General features: G+C 35.8%; 1 protein-coding gene across 2 annotated transcripts in view; it reads right to left on the reverse strand.

The window, feature by feature from the left end:
- The window catches only part of LOC134145271 (fibronectin type-III domain-containing protein 3A-like), a 54,918-nt gene that overhangs the window by 17,972 nt on the left and 15,644 nt on the right, over nucleotides 1–21,302 (reverse strand). The window contains exons 3-10 of one of the 2 annotated variants that reach the window (XM_062584632.1): nucleotides 16,029–16,164; nucleotides 11,301–11,376; nucleotides 10,435–10,511; nucleotides 6,310–6,547; nucleotides 4,512–4,784; nucleotides 2,453–2,508; nucleotides 1,084–1,238; nucleotides 760–819 (exon numbers count right to left, since the gene is read on the reverse strand). In XM_062584632.1, coding sequence (XP_062440616.1) covers nucleotides 760–819; nucleotides 1,084–1,238; nucleotides 2,453–2,508; nucleotides 4,512–4,784; nucleotides 6,310–6,547; nucleotides 10,435–10,511; nucleotides 11,301–11,376; nucleotides 16,029–16,124 — 1,031 coding nt within the window. In that variant the 5' untranslated portion in view covers nucleotides 16,125–16,164. The remainder of the gene's footprint in view (nucleotides 1–759; nucleotides 820–1,083; nucleotides 1,239–2,452; nucleotides 2,509–4,511; nucleotides 4,785–6,309; nucleotides 6,548–10,434; nucleotides 10,512–11,300; nucleotides 11,377–16,028; nucleotides 16,165–21,302) is intronic. The other variant, XM_062584633.1, reaches the window with a different exon arrangement.

Raw genomic sequence — 21,302 nt, forward strand, 5'->3', positions numbered from 1 at the left:
AACACACACTGTACTGCACTGCGCAAGTGGAGCTGTGCCAGGTATTTGGCACACTAAGACCTGTTTTTCAGTTTAAGAATAGGGTTTTGCTTCAATAAATCTTAAAACTTGCCTCTTCCTTTGCCCAAGTATTGAGGCCCTCTCTTCTACTGCTGGATCACAATGTTCCCTCGGTTTCTTTAACCAGCTTCTTGCTCTTTTCCAGACCGGCTAAGGACTACCAGAAGGTATATTTACTGCCGTGACCTCAAGAACATTGCATGGCCATTCTTGAACCTCACGTCTTGTTCCTTTGTGACACAGCATCTACGTTCCCCTCCATCTGAACCAACTTCCACTTCCTTCCTTGCATTGCTACAGAGGCATGCAGTTTAGAGAAGCATCCTTACAATCAAGCTTAGAAGGCAAACTCCTAGATTCATGTTAAAGTCTAAATTATTTGCTGCTGTCTTTGGCCCACAAGAATCCCTTTCACTGAGTTCAAACTTGTCTTTCTAAAACTACCAGCAGAGGATATTGCGAAGCTTGCATTTTGAAGAAACAAGAAAAGATGGCAGGGAAGAAAAAAAATGAGATGGCATTTTTATGCAACTAGAATTAAGTAGGAATTTAGATGGCAACAGCAATGCACAGAGCTATGATATTTTACACAGAATATATTCCCCAAACTATCTGTGATTATATCTTTTTCAGGAAGCGGCAATAATTTAATTATTAACATGAACATCAACACTAAGTTTTCCACTTCCAGAAACATACCTGGCATGGTAATCAGTTGCTGGTCTGAGATCAGGAAGAGTAATTGTTAACTCTTCCCCACTGTGAAAAGGGGTGAAAAAAAAAGAACAGAAAGTTACAGCTCTTCCTTATACTTGAAAGATTTTAAAAAGCAAAGCCGTGTAGCGTACATTTAATTTTCAATGTTTTCTATTGTCCATGTAACTCTTACTGGTATTACTTAAAATTTATTTCATGTGAAGTAGGTAGACTGCAAGTCAAAAAATAGCTCCTGATACAGAGATTGCTGGTTGGTTAATGTTTTTAAACATCAGTATTGTGCTTAAATGAAGAAACTAAACTTACACATAGACAGATTTAAATTTTCCATTTTTACCACTGTTGGATATTGCTACTTCAAATGTAAATGCTGCTGGACTATGACTATGGCTCTCTCCATTCTGTGAACTAACTGGGAGATTCCAGGACAGAACGGCTGATCTTGCTTGTATATCAGAAACCTATTAAAAGCATAAATAATGCAAGTAAGTTTGCTTTCTGTAATAAAAGGTATATTAGTCAATAACATGGTGTTGCTAGTTTGCCCATGAAGTTCCTCATTGGAGGAATTCTTTATCTTCACAGTGGAAATATCGAGTCATTATCTGAATAAAAACTATTATTCTGTTCTTATTTTTGAAATATCATATTAACGGATTTGCCTTCAAGCATTAGCTAAACAAACTTACTAAAGACGCACAACATTGTCTCTGTGTATGAAGAGAAATTTCTATTTCACCTGTACTGTTTGTAGAACTCAATTAGACCAAAATTTCACATTTGCAGTCTTCAGCATGGGCACAAGATCTACATTTAGGCACAATCAGATGGCCTGACTTTCTAACTCTATTATAACTTCCTCCCTCAATCTTAAAACTTAACCACTGATGTTGAAGACACTAAGAGGCTCCGATTTTAAGTGCTATGACTAAAATTTCTGACCTAAGCTTTTTCCCCATTTTATTCCCATACTGCAAACTTTCCATGACAAAGCCAACACAGCCTTCTGTTGGCATTAAGTACAGATGGCAGAGGCAGCAATGGAAAGACACTACCATAACAAAGAATGACTGGAAAGCTGGAGCAGAAGAACGCAACCCACGCTTACTGTACAGAATATGCAAAGAGGAGTTTCATTAAGCATGTTTAAGATCAAAAAAAAAAAAAAAAAAAAAAAAGGCAATTTTAGACTTTAGACAATACAAGACTCCAGCTTCCTAAATATTCTGCTAATACTCAAATATTTACTCTAATTGCTAAACATAACATGAAAATAATGAACTACTTTTGTAAATTCTGTATTAACATTCTTAAATCCTCTAAGCTGAATGAAGGATGGTTCAAAGACTCAGAGTGGACAGATTTCCATTAGCTTACCAGGCCCTTTATTTGGAAGGTACTAAAGTGCTTACATATACTAGACAGCCTCAACAGTGGAAATACCTTTGCCTTAAAAGATTGCAAAACTGAGTCAGGTGGACCATTCCAGAGAGCTGAGAAAAAGTGAGCTTGTACATTACAGCTGCCCCTTCCCAGCTATAACCTCTAACAATTAAAATTCATTTTCGCTATTAAGACATGAACCATTAAAAAAAAGAAACAACATGAAAAATGCATGTTATTTGACAGAAAGTATATACATAGACAATAAGAGTATTTTAAGAATAATACTTACTACTGGCTTGCCAATGCTCAAGTGGATATCATATTTCTTGGATTCTGTGTCAGAATCTGAAAATTCAAATACAAAACAGATTACAGAAAATCCCTTGAAAGTAAATCATTCTGTTACAAAAATGCCACCGCAAGATGGAGTTCACTTCATTAGGAGTTTAACAATAGTACGTATTGTGCAAAGTTCATTTCCCCTATTTATTTTAACTGCATGATGGGCAGAAACATGAACTATCCAAAACTAACAGTGTTACAAAAAACCTTTTAATACATCCTGCACAAAGGGTATATTTTTCCTAATCTCAGAAGAAGTGGATTTTCTTTGATAATAGAAAAATATTCCTCAGAAAATTAAAGGTGCTAAAAACTGACAGTAAGAATAGAAAAATATTCCTCAGAAAATTAAAGGTGCTAAAAACTGACAGTAAGATTTTGTATCTATCAGATGTGCTTATGAGGTGCTTTTCCCTAAATTTCCATCGCAAACCATTTTCCTTGATAAAATGTGGAAAAAGGCTTGATCAAAACTACACTAAAAATATCAATTATCTATATGCTCAGCAATTCTGGATATTAAAGAAAAACTGAAACAGTTTTTAAAAAAATAAGTTAGACAAAACAGTTGAAACAAGTTAGACAAAAACTTCCACCTCTATTTACTTCCCAAAATAGAAAGTCAGATTTCTGCTTTGGTGTTCTAACTGAAGTGTTAAATACAGCAATGAAACAGATGAGCCTTACAAGACCACCTACTCTGAGACACACATACACACACAACTAAAAGATGCCTCACTCTTTTAAGGAATCATAAGAAACTCTTTGCATTTCAGAAACACTGTATCAAAAGCAACATGAAAGATAGATATTGTAAAAATGGTATTTTAGTACACGAAAGTAAAAAGGCACAAGCTATTAAAAAGCTCAAAGATTAATTTGAGCAAAATAATGCACTGAGCAGAAATTATAACTGATCAAATAGTATCCTGGAAAGAGATTGTTTAATGCTCAAACCTTCTTGTTATTTGAAATTTTAAGTAACTCCTATATATCAGAGGAGTTAATGCAAAGAATGAAATCAGAAGTCTTTTAGGTAAACATTCACAGCTCACTACCCTCAGCTGGACTATTGGTTAGAATTCAAGGTTAGAAAAGGCATAGCAGTAAGCAAGAGATTTAAAGAGGGGTGAAAAAGAGGCACAGAAGACAGGAACATTGAAAAAAATACAGATCTATTGATTTTAGATTAAAAAAAAGGCCAAGATAAAGGCAAAGATACATAGATTAAATATAATCCAGCATTATCTCTTATAATAACAACAAACAAGAAGTTTGACAGTAAGCATGTCTGAATAATAATAGAACTTGTGTTCCTGAAAAATTCCCTATCTTAAATCTGTGAAAAGTGTGCAGAGTACAGCACAGAAAAAACATTCTTCCCTCCCATGTTGTTTCTAATTTAGTAGAAAGTGATATCTGAAAAGAAAGTGATAAACTATCAATAAAGCATAGTCTGTTTGTAATTCACAGGAATCTGAAAGATCAAAAATGACAGAGTATTTTCTAGGTTTGTATTAAGTTTCCCTTGGATGGGGCAAATGAAAAACTACTTTTTTTTTTAATTGAACATTGAGTAATAGAAGGAGAGGGAATGGAATTTCTGATGATGCGATTATGAACTGCTCTTAGTACCTCATAATTCAATAGCTAATTGACACTTTAGAGAACTAATTTTTAAACAAGAAATCCTACCACTTTACATTTTATTTACATTTTATGAGCTTATACTTAACCATGCTCTTAAATCTTTCCAAAGACCTTGCTTGATAAAATTCAAGACTACCAAGCTTGACATCACTATCATCTCAAAGGGAAAAAAAAAATATATCCAAACACAATGGAAAGTATTTCAGGCTTCTGCTAATCCTGAATAGCCTAAGAAACTTACAAACGCAAACTTTTTCAGCAACTATTTTCCAGTGAAATTACATGATCTTCTGTTGCAAAAGATTCTAGTAGGCTTTTTTTCTTTCTTTCTTAATACCCCTTTCAGTGCAACCTACCTCCTATCTCTGCATCTGGACTGCCCTTTGTTTTTCCTATTTGCTTCTGCTTTAGTAGACCTCCTGCCACTTGCTGTCCCTTCCCATTTCCATTCTGAATAGCTGAATTGGAAGAATTATTAATTTTATGTGGTGAAGAAGGAGGACTGTTAAGTTTACTGTTAGTGTGACCACTCGCTTGTCTATCTTTTAGTCTTTTCTTCAGATGTTCTTGCATTTTAAGACTCCTTTCATCTCGCTGAATAAAGTTTGTCCTTCCATGAGAACGAGGTTCTACAAAGCAAAGAAGAATTTATTTCATTATTCAGTACTCTTCATTCCACAACTGAAAAATGTTCCGAAGTTAGAAGAATGACTACAATAAAACCAGAACTTGGGAAAAAAAAAAAAAAAAAAGTAATTTCACTGCATTTTGTCAGTCAGATGCACAGAGCCGCAGTGACTCACAGCTGCCCTGTGCTGAAGCTCTGTGAAGTCCTCACAAGTTTCATTGCTGATACTCAGATGTCTCCAGGCACACAGAACAGACAAGAAATATGCACATACTGCTGACTGCTGGAGCATCACTACACTGAAGTGACCTCACCTGACAAAGAGTTTCTGAACTGAGCTCAGATAAGTGTATGAACATAGAGATCAAGTAGCAGGAAAAGAAAGGCAGTTCAAGATTTGTTTATTCCTTGTTTTAGAAATGTGATCAATGCTAACTACTACATTAAAATATATAAAAATTTCTGTAAGAAAAATTTTCAGTAATTTAACTCTTTTCTCCTATTTAAATCATATCCAAATTAATGAATCTATTTTTATAAATTATTTTTGATCACTTCATGAGCTTCGATCTTCTGTTTTTTCTGATTTAATATTTCAGATCTTTCCTTTTTTGTTAACTGCCCAGAATCGTATCTTACAGTTGCCTTCCTTCCCCACTACAGCCATACAGTCACATTTTCAAAAGAGTGTGAGTTTAGAATCCACACTATGTTTTTAAAATGTAACTTAGGTGTGAGTATTTTACCCTAGATATTGGCTAAAATAGTTTAGTTACTAATTTAAGCTTGATGGGGAGACAATGAATGCTTTTCCATAGCCTAAGTTCTTCTTACGTTAAATGCTTCTGCTTATATAACAAAGCTTATAGCCTGCTTGAAGTAAGCAATGATCCCAGTCCTCCAGTGAAGTAATGTTTCATTCAGATTTTAAATATGGAGTGGACTTGCATTTTGTTCTCCAACATGGATGACTGGGTTCTTTTTGTATGTATGTTATTCCTTTTTATTTTCTTTCCAGTTGTATTTGGATTCTGTCCAGCAAAAAAAAAATACTTCAAAATAAATGCATTTTCAAAAAATGTTACCCCAAGGCTGTGACAAAGCACTGCAGTTTCAAAGCATGCAATTTTACAGAAAGGTAAGGGTAGTTATTACGGCATTTACAGTACCAAAAATAAGGATCCATTCAAAATATACACAATACTAGAACATTTCCAAGCTACCATGTTTGCATTACATCCTTAAAAACAGAATAGCAACAGATTTAAGGTTTATACAATGATATTTTGCATATATGCAAATATGAGGGCCTTCAGCCCAGACTCCATGATGCTTGTAGACAATGCTGCATTTTAAGCACATACCATAAACCATATGGTGAGTAGGTTTGGGGAGGCTAATAACTAGCCCAACATCACAGAAAATGGGTGAAAGAGTGAACAATAGAATTTTGGTCTCTTGCTCTCAATCTGGATGCACTGAGCAAAAGGCCGCCTCGTTAATTAAAACAACACAGGCAGTCTCACCTTGCTCTTGAAAAACATGTGGTGGTGGATGCTGGTGAATGAACTGTGGTGGCAGCTCTCCTGTCCCAGGAACGGGGGGGTATACTGGGTGAGGTGGGTGGGGAAGCAGAGCATGGTGATGATGCACGTAATGCGGCACATGGGGGGGAGGAGGAGGAGGAGGAGGATGCATGGAAGGGTGGAATTCAGCCGAGTGTGGCAATACCAGCACTTTACGAACTCCATTTTCTTCTACCACCTGTCATGCAACACAAGAAATGTAGTCAGTACAAAATAATCTTGCAAATGTTGTATATGTAATAAAGATTATTTATGCTCCAATTTATACCTATAATCTGATAATCAGGGATACACACATGAAAGTGAATCCAAATCAGCAGAAACCTGGCATATGTTACTGGAAGACATTAGAGCTATAGGCAGCCAATTTTAAAAAGCTAAGCCTCACACATTGAACAGTTAAGCAATCTAGATTTTATGTATTATGTGCATATTCACACATACACTCTTTTAAACAAGTGAATTGATCATGGTGTAATTCCTAGTCTGCTTGTAATTACAGTTAGAAAACCTGTTTTAGAACACACCCAGGTTGACAGTGCTATTGCATGTACAAGTTACTACATGTCATCTGATTTGTGGTACATGTCAGCATGCACACATATTCTTAACCTATGGCAAGTACAAAGTGTAACAGGTTAGTTCTGCTGCCATGCATCTAAGCCAAATCAAATGTCAAAATACTTCGCGTCTACCACAGGCCAAAGAGAATTCAGACAAAGAAGTTGCGTGTGTCTGAACTCCAGGATAAAAAGATGCTAATGTTCTCCCATGCAGAGAAGACAGTGCATGCATACGTATGCACATGCACACTGCTTGCCCTAAACTGACAATACATACGCTTCTTCCAGATTCTAATTCCATCAGCTTGATGTCTCAATATATTACCTTTTCTACAGTAGACCTAACATACATTAAGGTGTTACACAATAACGCACATCTAAATCTTAAAGTGAGGGAGGATTTAGGACAGAACACAGGTTTCAACAGCAGAGTGGGATTCACAAAGACATATTAAGCAATGAGGACACTGAAGTAAAACAACGCCCAGGTTAGCCTCATCGTTAGTACATTTGGAAAGGCAAGCAGAGGCTGAAGTCTCCCAGGGTGTTTTCATCAGGGAGGGTACATAACTGTTTGCAGGTACAAAACATCTGTACCAGTTCTTTGCCACCTGGAAACACATAAGCTCAAGCTGTGGTCACAGCCTGTTTTGCCAATTCAAGGGATTAAGTATTCAACACCTAGAGCTCTGACCGGTCCAAAGGCCTCCAAATTGACCATCAGAGAAACTACCTTGGTCACGTTCAGGTTTTTTTACTGCAACACTGAGGTCCAGTGACAAAGATACAGATACAGACTGTATCTTCTGAGAAGTCTGACTCAGAAGCAAACAAGACTGTATTAAATTCCATTTGAGGCAGACAACAAATCAACTGTTTTCTATTCTCCCTCACACAAAAAAATTACATCAGGTAGGAGCAACCTAACAGGAAAACAAACAAAGCAACGACAGAAAAACAAAACAACACACACGTTCAATATTAAAGACACTTCAAAAATAATCAAGTCCCAGTAAGACAGGCCTTTTTCTTAGGTTGGTTTCATATTAGCCATCAGCTTTATGCTTCCTTCCTTCTGTATCTGCCACCTCCTCTGAACTGCATTTAAACTTTGAATCACAAATGCAACGAGGCAAGGCTTTCCAGTGTTTTAGCACCAAAATATAGACAGATAATGTAGTCAGCACAAAATATCATCTATGGATGCAAGTAGGGAGGGCCTGTTCTCAATGCATACTGGTAAACAAAACTGAGATGCAAAAATTATTTTTTTCTTACACAATGTGTAAAAAAGAACTGTTTTTTAAATAATTTAAAGTTTTTTATATAGCCCTGTTACTGAAAATATGAAAAGCTTGTATTTTCGGGCATTTAAAGAAAGCACTTACACAAAAGCAGACCATACATTTTATCCTGCTAGTTCCTTCAAGATCTTCTCTTAAGCATGTTTACCTTGGCTACAAGAAATCACTGTAGCATTTCCTAGTTGGCCAAGAAAGAATTACGGATGTTGAAATATTAGTTGTGCCAAAAGCACAACTTTTTTGAAAAGCTCCTCAGCAAAAGATAAAGCAAATCAACCAGAAAATATTTGTCTGAAGGGAAACAGAATGTGCCCACTCACAAAATGCTATGACAAAGTTCAGCTGTGATACGATCTCAAAGTCAGCTGTATTATTAGTAATTTTAAGAGACTTCAAATAGAAGAAAAAAAATACAAAAGTCATGTAAGACTAAGTTTCTGTTACACTGAATACAATTTGTTCTAGAAGCAAGTTGGGGGACTTTTTGGTCTATCAGCTGAACTAAATATATGATTAGAACTGTATTACATTACATGGTATTATGACATACTATTTAATACATAAGTTAATTATATTATGTTATATAATAGCCATTATTTAATATATAAAATATAGCATAAATATGTAAGCAAAAACTCATGGCAAATTTTGATGGCTATATTAACTCAGTTTTGTTTATATATTAAACAAGCAAGAATATAGGGCATAATTTTTGCTAAAAGGGTTGCATTAATGTAATAAAACTTTGATACGATTTTACAGTCTGAAGCTGCTACGTCCCCATTATCCACAACTCAAATACTTTGTTCCACTCAAGCTCTATTTTAAAGTTGGTTTCAAGCTTGTCTAGCCTTCATGTGACAGCAAACACAGAGCAGAAATTTTTTTCAGTTTGCACACTTCAGCATTTGCCAGTGCTTTGCTATCATTTGCACCAAAAACTCAATTTCATATTGAAGCATAAATTATCTGAGGGATCTTTCTTCAGGGTCTATATGAAAGTATCTAGTTATAATAGCAGAAGCAAAAACTGCAGAGACAGCTGTATGCAAACAGACAACAGCCTGGGGAACTCAAGAACATACAGTTACAGAGCTTTCAAGCCTACTCTTTTTTTTTTTTTTTTTTTTTTCCCTCTGGTGATGTTAAAAAGAAGAAAAAGCCCACACCACTATCATATCCCATTTAAAATTTTTTTTAATTATTATTACTGTCTTTTTAAAATGTGTTAATTTAGAAGTAAATCACACTGGTAATTTCAAATACCTCTGATAACACTTCAAATTTCACATGCAGGTCTGAGCTGCCATGACTTAAGAAGAATGCAGTAGAGCGGAAAATAAGTGAGAATGGAAAAGTAAAGCTAGGAAAGGAGCCCAGAGTCTTGCTCTTTTCGTAGGCATAAATCACCAGTACTGACACTTCTGCTATAATATTTGAATCTTTTGCTGAATGTTACGGAGATCAGAGTTACTAAGAAAAAGGCACTGAAAACCTTTGATAAGTAGTGTTACACAAGAATTAAAAAATGTGAATTATGAGAAGACAATAAGAGAAATATCTTATGCTGTTCAGGGCAAGAGGTGGAGGGGAGGAGCAGATGCATGAAAGAGAATGGTACTGCCATAAGGCCCATATAACCTCAAAATAGGAAACATGAGTCTCATATACATAGTGTGCACACTATCCACTAGCTATGTTTGCATCAGACTGCTTCTAGCAGAGCTAAGCACAACCCACACTCCCCAGTACTCTGATGCTTCACAGCCTACCATCAGCTATGATTGTTCATTTAACCTAAGCAACTACTTTCACTTTGGAAATAGGACTGCTACAGGAAAATCAAGTGCTGACAGAGCTTAACAGAGAGCCAACTCAAGAGCTGTCTTGTTGTCTTACTAAAAGCAAACTGTTTATGGCTTAGTAGTATCAAAAAAATACATATACATATATATATACACATACATAATATATATGTACACATATATATATATATATATATCCCGATTGAATTTTACTAAGTGACAAGGTGACAAAACCTACAAAATATGTTAAGTTCAATGGAAAAAATTAACTTTAACAGCTGTTGCAGATAAAATAATCAATATCTTTACTGTAAAAAAAAAAAAAAAAAAAAAAAAAAAAAAAAAAGCCACAACCACAAGCACACTTAAAAGCAAGAACAAATTAACATTTACCTGAGATACATAACCGGGAGGCACAAATATGGGAGGCATAGAACCATTTGGTGACATCATAGGAACGTGTGCTGGACCTGAAAGTCAGAAGGTACCACTTATCCACCACACAAGGCTTTTATCAATTTTAGAAGCAACTTCTTCCAAATCTGGTAGTTCACTTCGGTTTATGAAAATGGGTATATAGATGAAAAACCAGCATCTACATCCCAAATACATACTTACATATCTACTTTTAGACAAGTAGATTTAAAGTATCTTTCACACCAAGCTGAAATAAGTATTTCTCTCAGAGATCCGATGAAAGCAGAAGGGACACATACTATATAATATCACTTGAAATGGCAAAAAATATTCCAAAAATGGAAGTACTGATAAATTCAACTTGACTTGCAGGAGATATTTTAAACCGCGTCTTAACTTTACAGTTCAGTCACTCGGTAGCCACACAGAGAGGGTATTAATGCTTCCCTCAATACAAACAGACTGCTAATGACACCTTATTACATCAAGGTAGGGTCACCCAGCGTCTATTAAAGTTGCTTACAGTAGTGAGGATTAAATTACACAAATTCATGCATTACAACTCAGAAATGACAGTTATACACAAATTATTATTTATGAAAACAGCTGAAATGCCAGCCTTTTATAAATTAGCAGCAAAGTCTGCAGAAAGGCAAGGAAGCTGGGCAATTTCCCGTGCTGTCTTATTTGTGCTTTAAGTATAAACTAAAAGATCTAATTTATTGCACTGCAGAAAATCTAAAACCACACTTGACATTATAGAAACAACTGCTTATAGTAATTCTCTGATATCTGCGGAATAAGTCAAATACTTAGATTCAATGCTTCAGTCTTTCTTTTACCTTGAATACACTGAACGTGGCCATCTTCAGTTGTAATTGTAAAGGTTTCACCTGGGTTTACCTGTACAAGAATAACCTGTAAAAATCAAAACAGAAAAAAAGTGATTTTTAATTTTAGAGATTACTCGAGAAAAACTTACCTTTATACTTACACAAAAGATTCAAACAATACAGATCATGACATTCATAGAGAGTATAAAAGCGCAAGCTTAGAAACACAAGTAGAACAAACTCCCCTCAAGCTTTGATATAAATTTTTCAATTCTGCATTTTTTATATTTTTTTTCTGATTACTACCAACAGTTTTTTCCTTGATATATTGAAAATAAAACAGCTAGCTATTTTGAGTATTTTTCATTCTGACGTTTCTTCTTTTATTGAAGCACTGAATTATCTAAGATTCATCTTGCTTTCCAAGCTTTCTCTATGAAATTATTTCAGTTTTGAGGGTAAATTGACGAAGTCAGGATTCTGACCAAATAAACAAACAAAGGTGTATACACACACACACACCCCCACTTATATGCATGCATATATGCATGTATAAATAATATTCACGTGTATATACATACAAACACATACACCATAAAAAAATGTTTTGCCTAAAACTCATCCATGTTTTTTCACTGAAAGCGCATTGGACAACATATTCTCTGATGATATCAAGTAACTTAATAAAACTATGTAGTCCTTTGGAGGATGAAAGAGGCAGTAAAGCAGGTTTCTAGCATCTTTACTCTACAGTTCCTGGCAGGTCAGATGCATTTTATCACATGTTTGTGTGACCCTGTAGTTACAGCCATTCAACAAACTGAAGTTCATCAGATCAGCTGAACATGATCATATTCACTTTCACAGAAATCAATGCAAATGCCTGCCAAGATTTTTTTCTCAGGTAGTCTAAATCATCATTTTGCTTGTGCTGGACAACAGAAATCAGAAACTATCACCTCATTCTACCCATTTATAACTTGTGCTTCAGTTTTATTGCAATTCTACTACAAGAACTTTACAGTCAGATTCTATTAGATAGATATAGGTCTAATTGTTTAGTAAAATGGGGATTTGGGCCACGTAAGAACTGCAAAGTTACACAGTTAAAACTCTACCATAGCAACAGTTAGCATATAAAGGAGAAAGACCACTATAAAGATTGAAGTAATCTATATTTGTAAAACTAGTTATGAATAAACTTAAACAAAATAAACTTTTGCCACTATGGAAAGAAGTATTTTTTGCATGTAAAGTACTGAATTACTGTGAAAACTACTGACCTGCTTAGTTAAAGTGTAAATCATTAAACTATACATTGCACATAAATACCCTTGCTTGCATTGAGTAGTATGCCTGAAAAGTATGCCTGAAAAGTGTTCTTTGTTTGCACAGAACTGGAGGCTTGCAAAGGTCTGTTACATTTAAACTGTTTCATGTGAAACAAGACTCAAAGGAGCAGATTTTTAAATGCTCTCTAGTTAACACCAATTTTGCGGCTCTGTACACTGCTATAGTATTATTATTATTTTTTTTAATTTATAACAGAGGATGTAAAAGCATAAAGCAAAGACAGACCCTATTCTAATGACTTCACAGTATAGGAAACAATTTTAACTTAAGTTACAGGAATTGGTTCTGGACATAAATAAAACATTGAATATCTCAGGAAAAAGTCTTCTAGTCAGTCAGTGATATTTATTATGTTTCCATGAGAAGGATGGAAAACAAATAGCACTTTTAAGATGGCATGCTTAAAACACTGAAACCTTAGTAGTTCTGTCCTTTTGGCATATAAGCAAAATTTATAATTTTACCTCTACCAAATTTTAAGCAGCAAAGAGAGAAAAGCAATGTTACTTGTTGTAAGAAACACAAAACAGAAAATCATGGGCTGGAAAGAACGTGGAAAGATGATGCCTGCTGAGAAATAGCAGATGCTGGGGACAGACACTCCACGGGGATACAGGACTCCATAGGCAGGTATTAAACCTCACGACAGGCCTGAATCTCCAAGGGCTAGAAAAATTCACAGGCAGGAAAATAATTCTTTCTGAAATTCAGTCTTTGAACTACTACATGCTAGATCTTAGAGAAAGGATCCAATTAGAAAAAGGATCACAAACAGCTCAGGAAACTATTAACCGAAACCAGCTAAAAGTATGTGGTGTAATCACACTACTGTGGAGCAGTCCAGAGACTGGAATTTTAGGAATGCACAGGGCAATGTCTTAGAGGAATGACTCACTGTAATTAATGAAGCAGACAGTCCCATCTACCTTCCATCAAGTAAAATTCCCAGGAAGTCTGACTGTTTCTAATGAACCAACCTAAGCCAAGTTAGAAGACAAACCAGTGCTAGGATTCACAATAATGTCAACACCTTCAGGTGTCTTGAACAGCATTTCAGAATCATGGGATCAGTACAGTTTGGAAGCTATTTCAAAGCACTGGTCATTGTTTTGCTTTTATCCATTATTTGCACTATTTCCACTACTTGAGTTCTTTCAGAACAAGAAAGTTCCAACCTACTTAAACTTTATGTAAAATCAAACTAATCAACTGCATGCTGCATCTGACTGTTTGAAGTGACCTGCACAAACAGTGCAAGTTTTATTTCTGAAAACAAAAACACTATAAAAACTTTATAATTAGCCTATCCTTTTACCATTGGCAGGAAAATATTCTTTTTAAAAAAAACACTACATTAGTAAAGCTTCTAAATTAATACTTTATTTAAAAGGAAACTTCCAAATTAGAGACTATGTGGCTAATAAAAGTTTCTCCTCTCTAAAGTGCAGCAAACAAAAGTGGCACATATACTTGTTATATTTGTTACGTTACCAGCAAGTGGAAGCATGACATGATTGTTTAAATATGGAGGTGCTAGAATGAGAAATGGTGGTACATTAACATAACCTTCCCACCACCATCAAGGGAAGACAGATGCACTAATTTTCACTAGACAGATATATTAATTATTTTTAAAACAACTCAATTATAAGTTTTGGAGACCATCAGTCTTCCAGTCTATTCTTCAAATGTGATTTTCCTTCCATGCATCTCCAACTTGTCCTTTTTACCCTACTCTGAATGCAAACAGTCTCCATCAGGTTCTGAAAATTTCAGTAACTGTCACCTTCTTTGTGTCATTTAACACACACTACTATTAAAAATACCAATCTACACAAATACATAGCTATGGAGTTGGCCTCCAACTAGACCTACTTGATCTACTTTCCTCATGTACCATGAAACACTAGCTACCGTAGAACCTCATGGTTGGTCAGTGTCTAAAATTTCATGTTGGCTAATGCCAGAACTTCAGAACTACCTTAGATGCTCTTTAGTTTTCCCTAATACAAAACATAGTCATTGTATTTGCATCTCCAGAGTCTGGGGGAAAAAAAGTAGAATTCACTCATTCCTCTTTTTTTTTTTTAAAAAAAAATAAATCCTACCATTTGTACAAAGTAGCATATGCAATCAAAACAATGTAGACCTCTTCTTTTTCCCCTACTGTAACAAAGGAAAGGAAATCTTGTTTAAAACTTTCCCACATTCACGGTTTACTAGGCCTTCAACAATTCAGGATTATTTTATGGTACCCTGTCTGCCCATTGCAAGTTCAAATACACCAAGGTCTTCACTACTATCCTTTACAATTATCCCATGTGACATTCTTATGTTCTGGGAACTTATATGCAACTTTCCCTTTTAGATTAATACTAATAAAGTTATTTCTTAAAGTCCAATCCTCATTAGATTAAAACAACGGGCAGTTTTATTATTTGCTTCAATGAAATGATTATCTAACCATGGGCACGTAAAGCCATCAAATTTATGGGCTTTTTTTTGTTATTCCTGCCAACAAATAGCTATTTCGCTCTTTTTAAACAAACTTTTCTTTCCCACCTTACCAGTAATGTTTGCAATAGTTGGGGCAGGGGAAAGATGCTTCTCAATTAAGATCCAATGTTACAGTATCAAGAGGTTTTGTAATATTCCTGAATACACATTACAAGTCTATCTCGCAGCTGTGAAGATACCTCAGCATTTGTGGTACAACGCAGTCATCTTTTACTGCCAAACAGTAAATTCACTTCTAGTTTACTGCCACCTGTGTACTATCTTCTACTTCATTCAAAATGCTTTACCTTCACTTTTGCCTGTATTTCTAACCATAGGAGGTACTTCTAAATGGTTATGTCCAATAAAATTCTAACGTGACAACTAAATATACATAAGTTTCATCAGTGCGTTGTAATTATTAATGAAGATATCTAATATCAGGAAACCAAGTCTTTCGTGTCTTCTGCATCTTCCTCCTACATACTTCTCAGTTCGAACTACTGCAGTCACTTTCTGGACTTTGCTGATTATTTTATGAGCTTTAAACAGAGAATTCAAACTTTACTGCTTTATTAAATTGATATATTACAATTTTTATTTTATTCTTGAATTCTGTAGTTTAATTTTAAAGCACTTAAATATGTATCACACACCTTCCTTTCAGTCTGCATGTCTCTTAGCATTTCCACTACATTAATATTTAACGATCTTCTTCCCTTTAACACTGAGGTACTAATGAGAACCACAGCTGCTCTCTTTCAACTATCAAAAGGTTACATGGCAGTTTTTCTACTGTACACTTGAACATCAATCTCCCTACCACCACTGCAGCCATAGTATGGCATGACTTTCACGTCAACATGAAAGTTGAACAGATTTACTTGCCTGTTGTATGCTGTCCCCATTAACCATATGAGGTAGAAGTGGCACTTCATTCAACAGAGGCGTAGCTTCTAATGGAGGTGGCTGGTCGGCCATCATGTCTGGAAATCATTTATTGACAATTGCTCACGTTAACTGTCTGTTAAAACAAACAGAGAGGGCCAATATTAGACTTAAGTCTCCTCCTAAAAATATATACTTCCCCCCCCAAAGTTGGTACTGATATTTAGGAAGATAAATACCAGTTCCTTCAGAGCATTATTTTTTCTTCCCCACTAAAGAAAGTCAAACATGTTCATTGTGACATTAGCGGAATCATTTAATGACAATTCAGGAATATTTGAAAACTGATCGCAAAGTATCATCAGATTTCAACACTTCATAACTCTTCCCAAAGATTTTCAAATAAAATGACTTCACTTAGAGACAAAAGTTGTTGTAAAACATCCACTTATAGCTTCATCACTCACTTTAAAACACGTGCAAAGACAGTTTTAAAAGCACTGGAGGGAATCCCCGATCCTCTGAGTTCTTTATAATGGAATATACCCAAAGAGTCCAAGATATTATCCTACTTTTCATTTGAAGTACCACATTTAAGCAATACACATTCTTTTCCAAAAATATGACCTTGAAACACATATCATGCACACTCAGCTCAGTACTCCATGACTGATATACTGACAAAATCAAAAATCTGCCTTACAAGTGATGCAATTACATAGCAGCATAATTTACACTTACGCAGCACCTCACTTTTAAACTGAGTTACAATTTCTAAATTGTTTATACTCCAGAACCTAAGTTTTAGGACAAGTAGTTCACATATACATGCACATTTAAGCCCATGAGGTGATTAAAAAAAAATACTGTATTTTCTCCAGTGCTGTAGCATGTTATTGATACAAAAGTCTGACACACTGAAAACAAAGCTTAGGGCAATACAAGAGAAAGAGCAGAGAACTTTGAAAATCATGTTTAAGTATCATGGAGACTGGTAAATGGAAAAGCACTGTATAGCTCCCAGACTTTTACTGTACAATCTAAAATTACAGTAAGTCAAAATACAATCCAACTGTTAAAGTAGTGTATCATTAATTCAGCATCCATAAAAAGCACAAGATAACAGGATACAGGAAACGCTGACGTTTCCTTCTCCCTTCCTGTTACCTCTTATAACCCAGACAGAACACCAAGCTGCATTAGGATATTCCATTTCGTTAAATTTATAAAAAAAATAACAAAAACAAACAAAACCCTAAACTATGCATAAACTGAGTTAGTCTACACAAAACTATTAAAATCTCATTAGGCTCCATATAGCCAGTATGAAAACAACAGTGGTGGGGTGGAGGGGAGAAGGAAAATTCCTGATTAATTCTGTACTTGTAAGATTGCTCTTCACCAGATTAGCAACAGTGGGAGAAGTATCATAGCCTGTTACCATTTTTTCTAGCGATAACTCATTCCATACAGAAGAAGGTCTCTAATAACAGATTTAGAAGGATTTCTTCTGGTATTAACAAGGTAAATAGTCTGGTAGCATCCATCCTTAAAAATATATTCTCTTGCATTTGCAGAAGCATCTAAAAATAACTGATATAGTCAAAGCCACAAAACTCAAGATGATGAAATACCCAACACTGCCAAAGAAACAAACTCCTTTTGCACACCAGTTGTTTTCCAGGTCTGCTCAAGTAACAGTATTTTAAGAGACCAAATATCGCTGCACAGGTGCAAAGGCTAGACATGACCTCTAAAGTTTAAATTCAGATCAGGTTTGTCTTAAGTATACCTAACTTAGCATGTTATTTATTTCCTGAATAAAATAATCTCCCATCCATTTGCCAGATTTTGAACAATTGCTACTAAGAAAATGTACTCATCAGATTGTATGCAACTATCCCACTTAAAAATACCTGTATTGTAACATCACCAGTCAGCATGCTAAATTTAAGATGGTAGTTTCTTCCACTACAACTCTCCTATTTTTAGCATTTTCTAGCTAAAACTTAAGATAAATTGTTTCCCTAATAGGAATTTGGTATATACAAACTGAGAATACTCAACGTGTGTGTGTGTCTATGTGTGCACTCACACGCAGTCTTCCCCCTCCTCCTCAAATTTAACAATCTCAGAGACAACAGAAATTAGCCTTAACATAAAGGGGAAAACCCTTCCCCAGCGAGCTACTAAATATGCATTCAAATGTTCAACCAACTAATATAACCAGGTGCGGAAAAAGACATTCTGAAGCAAGTCCCAATACCACCTGCAACTTTAAATAAACGTTTAAAGTTTCTGTCCTGGTCTCCTATGCTACCACACCACAGTCCTCCGAGGCTTTGCCTGTATTAGCAAGCAGCGTAGCGCAGTAAGCACAGATCTGCCGAGCAGCTGGTGCTGAAAGCCGCCTCCACGCGCAGCAGGGCGGGAGAGCTGCGAGCGGCTCCGCTCTCGTTCCGGAGACGGGAGTCCCGTGCAGGAACGCGGCGGGACTGCGCTACGCGTCCTCCTGCAACGCTTCCCCCGGTTCAGAGTCACCCGAAAGCAATCCAGTTTGGAGGCACCGAGAGCTCTCTGCGAGGCAAAGATGTGTCAGTGGAAACAACTGGAAGACTCACTACCAACACGCACTGCCCTGATCTGAACTAAACCACAAATACACTCTGAGAATACACCTACCATAAATCTTTAGATAATAAAACTCCTGCTGCATTTTATGCTGAGCGCTGCTTGCTTCCACTGCTGTAATTTGTAAATGTTCTATTACTGTCACACAAAAGTGAGACAAACTCTAGAGTAGAGATCAAACTCTATGTGCTTGCTCAGAATCTTGAATCTATTTCCTAATTATACAGATATTATTTATATTCATATCTAGATATACACACATGCGTGTATTTTACTTAGTGCAGCAACTTTGAATTTTTCAAATGAAGAATTTACACATTGAATATTATCAAATAAATGTTTTTATATGGTTAATGACAACTTAAAAAAAAACAGTGAATAATTTCATGTTTTTGTAGGAACCTCCATATGGTCAGAGAAAATGGAAGTACTAGCACAAACGAAACCATTCTAATCAATCTTGGGCAGTTTCACGACTCCAAAAACGTAACATCTTGCTGTACAGCTGAGTTCAGATGGTTGAAAGTGAACAAAATACTAATGACAAAGAGGAAGATCCCACTGCATAACGATACATTTTGTTAAAACACTGTTACAGAGCACAGCTTCGCTTGTTGAAAATACTGATAAAACAGGCAGCAAAACACATTGCTGCACTCAAACATATCATTCTGCTGGAAAGCAGACATGGGACTTAACTCCTCACCAGGTTAACAGGTAAAATTTTTTTCAGGGAAATAAGGCACATCAGAACACGTTATCCACAGGTCACCACTCCCAATTTTCTATTTTATTCAATGTAGGTGGTATTCAGATAAATACAAGTGAATCCTTGAAGAGTTGTTGCATACTCAGGAAAATTTCCTGAAAAGAAACGAAATTTATAGATCTTTCTTGAAAAGCCACTTTTACCCTGATAGTTTATTTGGAGGTTATTTCATATTTGGATGTAAGATGTTGCTGGGGATAGGATTTTTTTTCAATTGTTTTTTTGCTTGGAAATATTGTCAAGCTTCTTAGCCAGAAGAGAAGATTTAAAACTCAACAGAGGTGATGACTGAAAGAGTAAAGACTTCCTAGAAGAGCAAGATCAAATGTCATAGTGGCCAATTTCATTCTCAAAAACGCTACTAGATTTAATTCAAAGTATTTACTGCATCATTTTTATTAGGATGAGTTTTGAGGGAAGGCAGAAAATCTGCTCAAAATCCTGTCTTCTCCCCCAGAAATTAAGAGTGTTATTTAGCTTCCTTCATTAACTTTCTCATTCTTGTACTCACTGGTATTGTTCTGCATAAGCTGTATTGCTCCATACTGCCAGCATGTTTTTTAAAAATACTAGGAAATAACCAATGGTAAAATGTTATTGAAAAAATTTTGTCTGGCAATTACACTAAACATAACATGAAATCATAGAGAATGAATCAGAACCACAAACCACTAGAAACACTTTTTTCTTTAACTGGGTCTCGATTTGATCCATTGTTCAACTCAAGTTTGAACTTGAAGTCTATGTCAAAGATTTCTGAACTTGAACTGAAAGAGGAGAAAAAATTCCAACTATTGGTTCATAATAACAAATCCAACTGAAAACTCTCATGATGCATCAAATGATTTTATCTTCATTACCCACACCCTCTGCTACTGCCAGTCTAGGTACAGCCAGGAATCTAGCCCTGCTGTCTTCCAGCTCAGCCACCAATTCTTACCACTTAAAGCAGCTGCAGGATCAGAAATGCAGCTTTGTTGCTGCAGAGGGAGGAAGGCAGCTGCTGCTGAAGAGAGGGAAGTAGCTACTGTGTGGGAAGAAACACAGAAGCGAGGATCCTGGACAGATCTCCATCCACAGCTCCCACAGTCAAAGTCCTACCAAGTCTCACAGCTTCCCCAGGGCACTCTAAACCCTCTGTTTACCCAAAACCCAACACAAGTCAGCAGGGACGGGCAAATCCATCTGGCAAGTTGTTTGTGGCCCAAGACGACAACTTCACTTTTAGATAGAACTGAATCAAAGAGCTTTTCGAATCAGCCAGCTGAAGGTTAGTTAATTCTATTACATGCTCGGTAGTAGATGCTCAGATTGCTTTTTTTCAGGCTCTATTTTTGGTAGCCAGAAGTTTAAAGCTTATCATCACTATCAACTATCCAGACTGGGCATGGGAAAAGAAAAACTTTTGCACTGAAAATGCACAGCCTATGTCTGACATTAAAGATGACCTAATACACAAACTCTGAAATTCCAGACTAAATAAATCTGAAACAAGAAATAAATTCCATTTGTAAGCATCAGGGTCAGAAGTAAATTCCATAGTTTTCAAAGCTGCAGAAGAATATACTGAGAATTAGTGAATCATTATATATGAATCAATAACATAATTTGTGGATGCATTTTGTGGGGCTTTGTCACCATGCATTGGAGGTTTTTGAGTTAATACTGAATTAAATAGCTGAAGTTTTAGAAAGGTTAGATTTTTGCAAGAGTACTTCTTGCTTGATTCACTTCTTTACAATGAATTCTAGTACACATCAGCTAAAGGTCATTCCCAATTTCTGGTTGAATGAAAGGATGAATTAAAGCCTATATAGCATAATACTCCATAACAAAAAATAGTGATTTGACCATCCCAGAAACAAACCTTAAGT

The sequence above is a fragment of the Rhea pennata genome, chromosome 11, assembly GCF_028389875.1.
Source record: "Rhea pennata isolate bPtePen1 chromosome 11, bPtePen1.pri, whole genome shotgun sequence".
Lineage (NCBI taxonomy): Eukaryota > Metazoa > Chordata > Aves > Rheiformes > Rheidae > Rhea > Rhea pennata.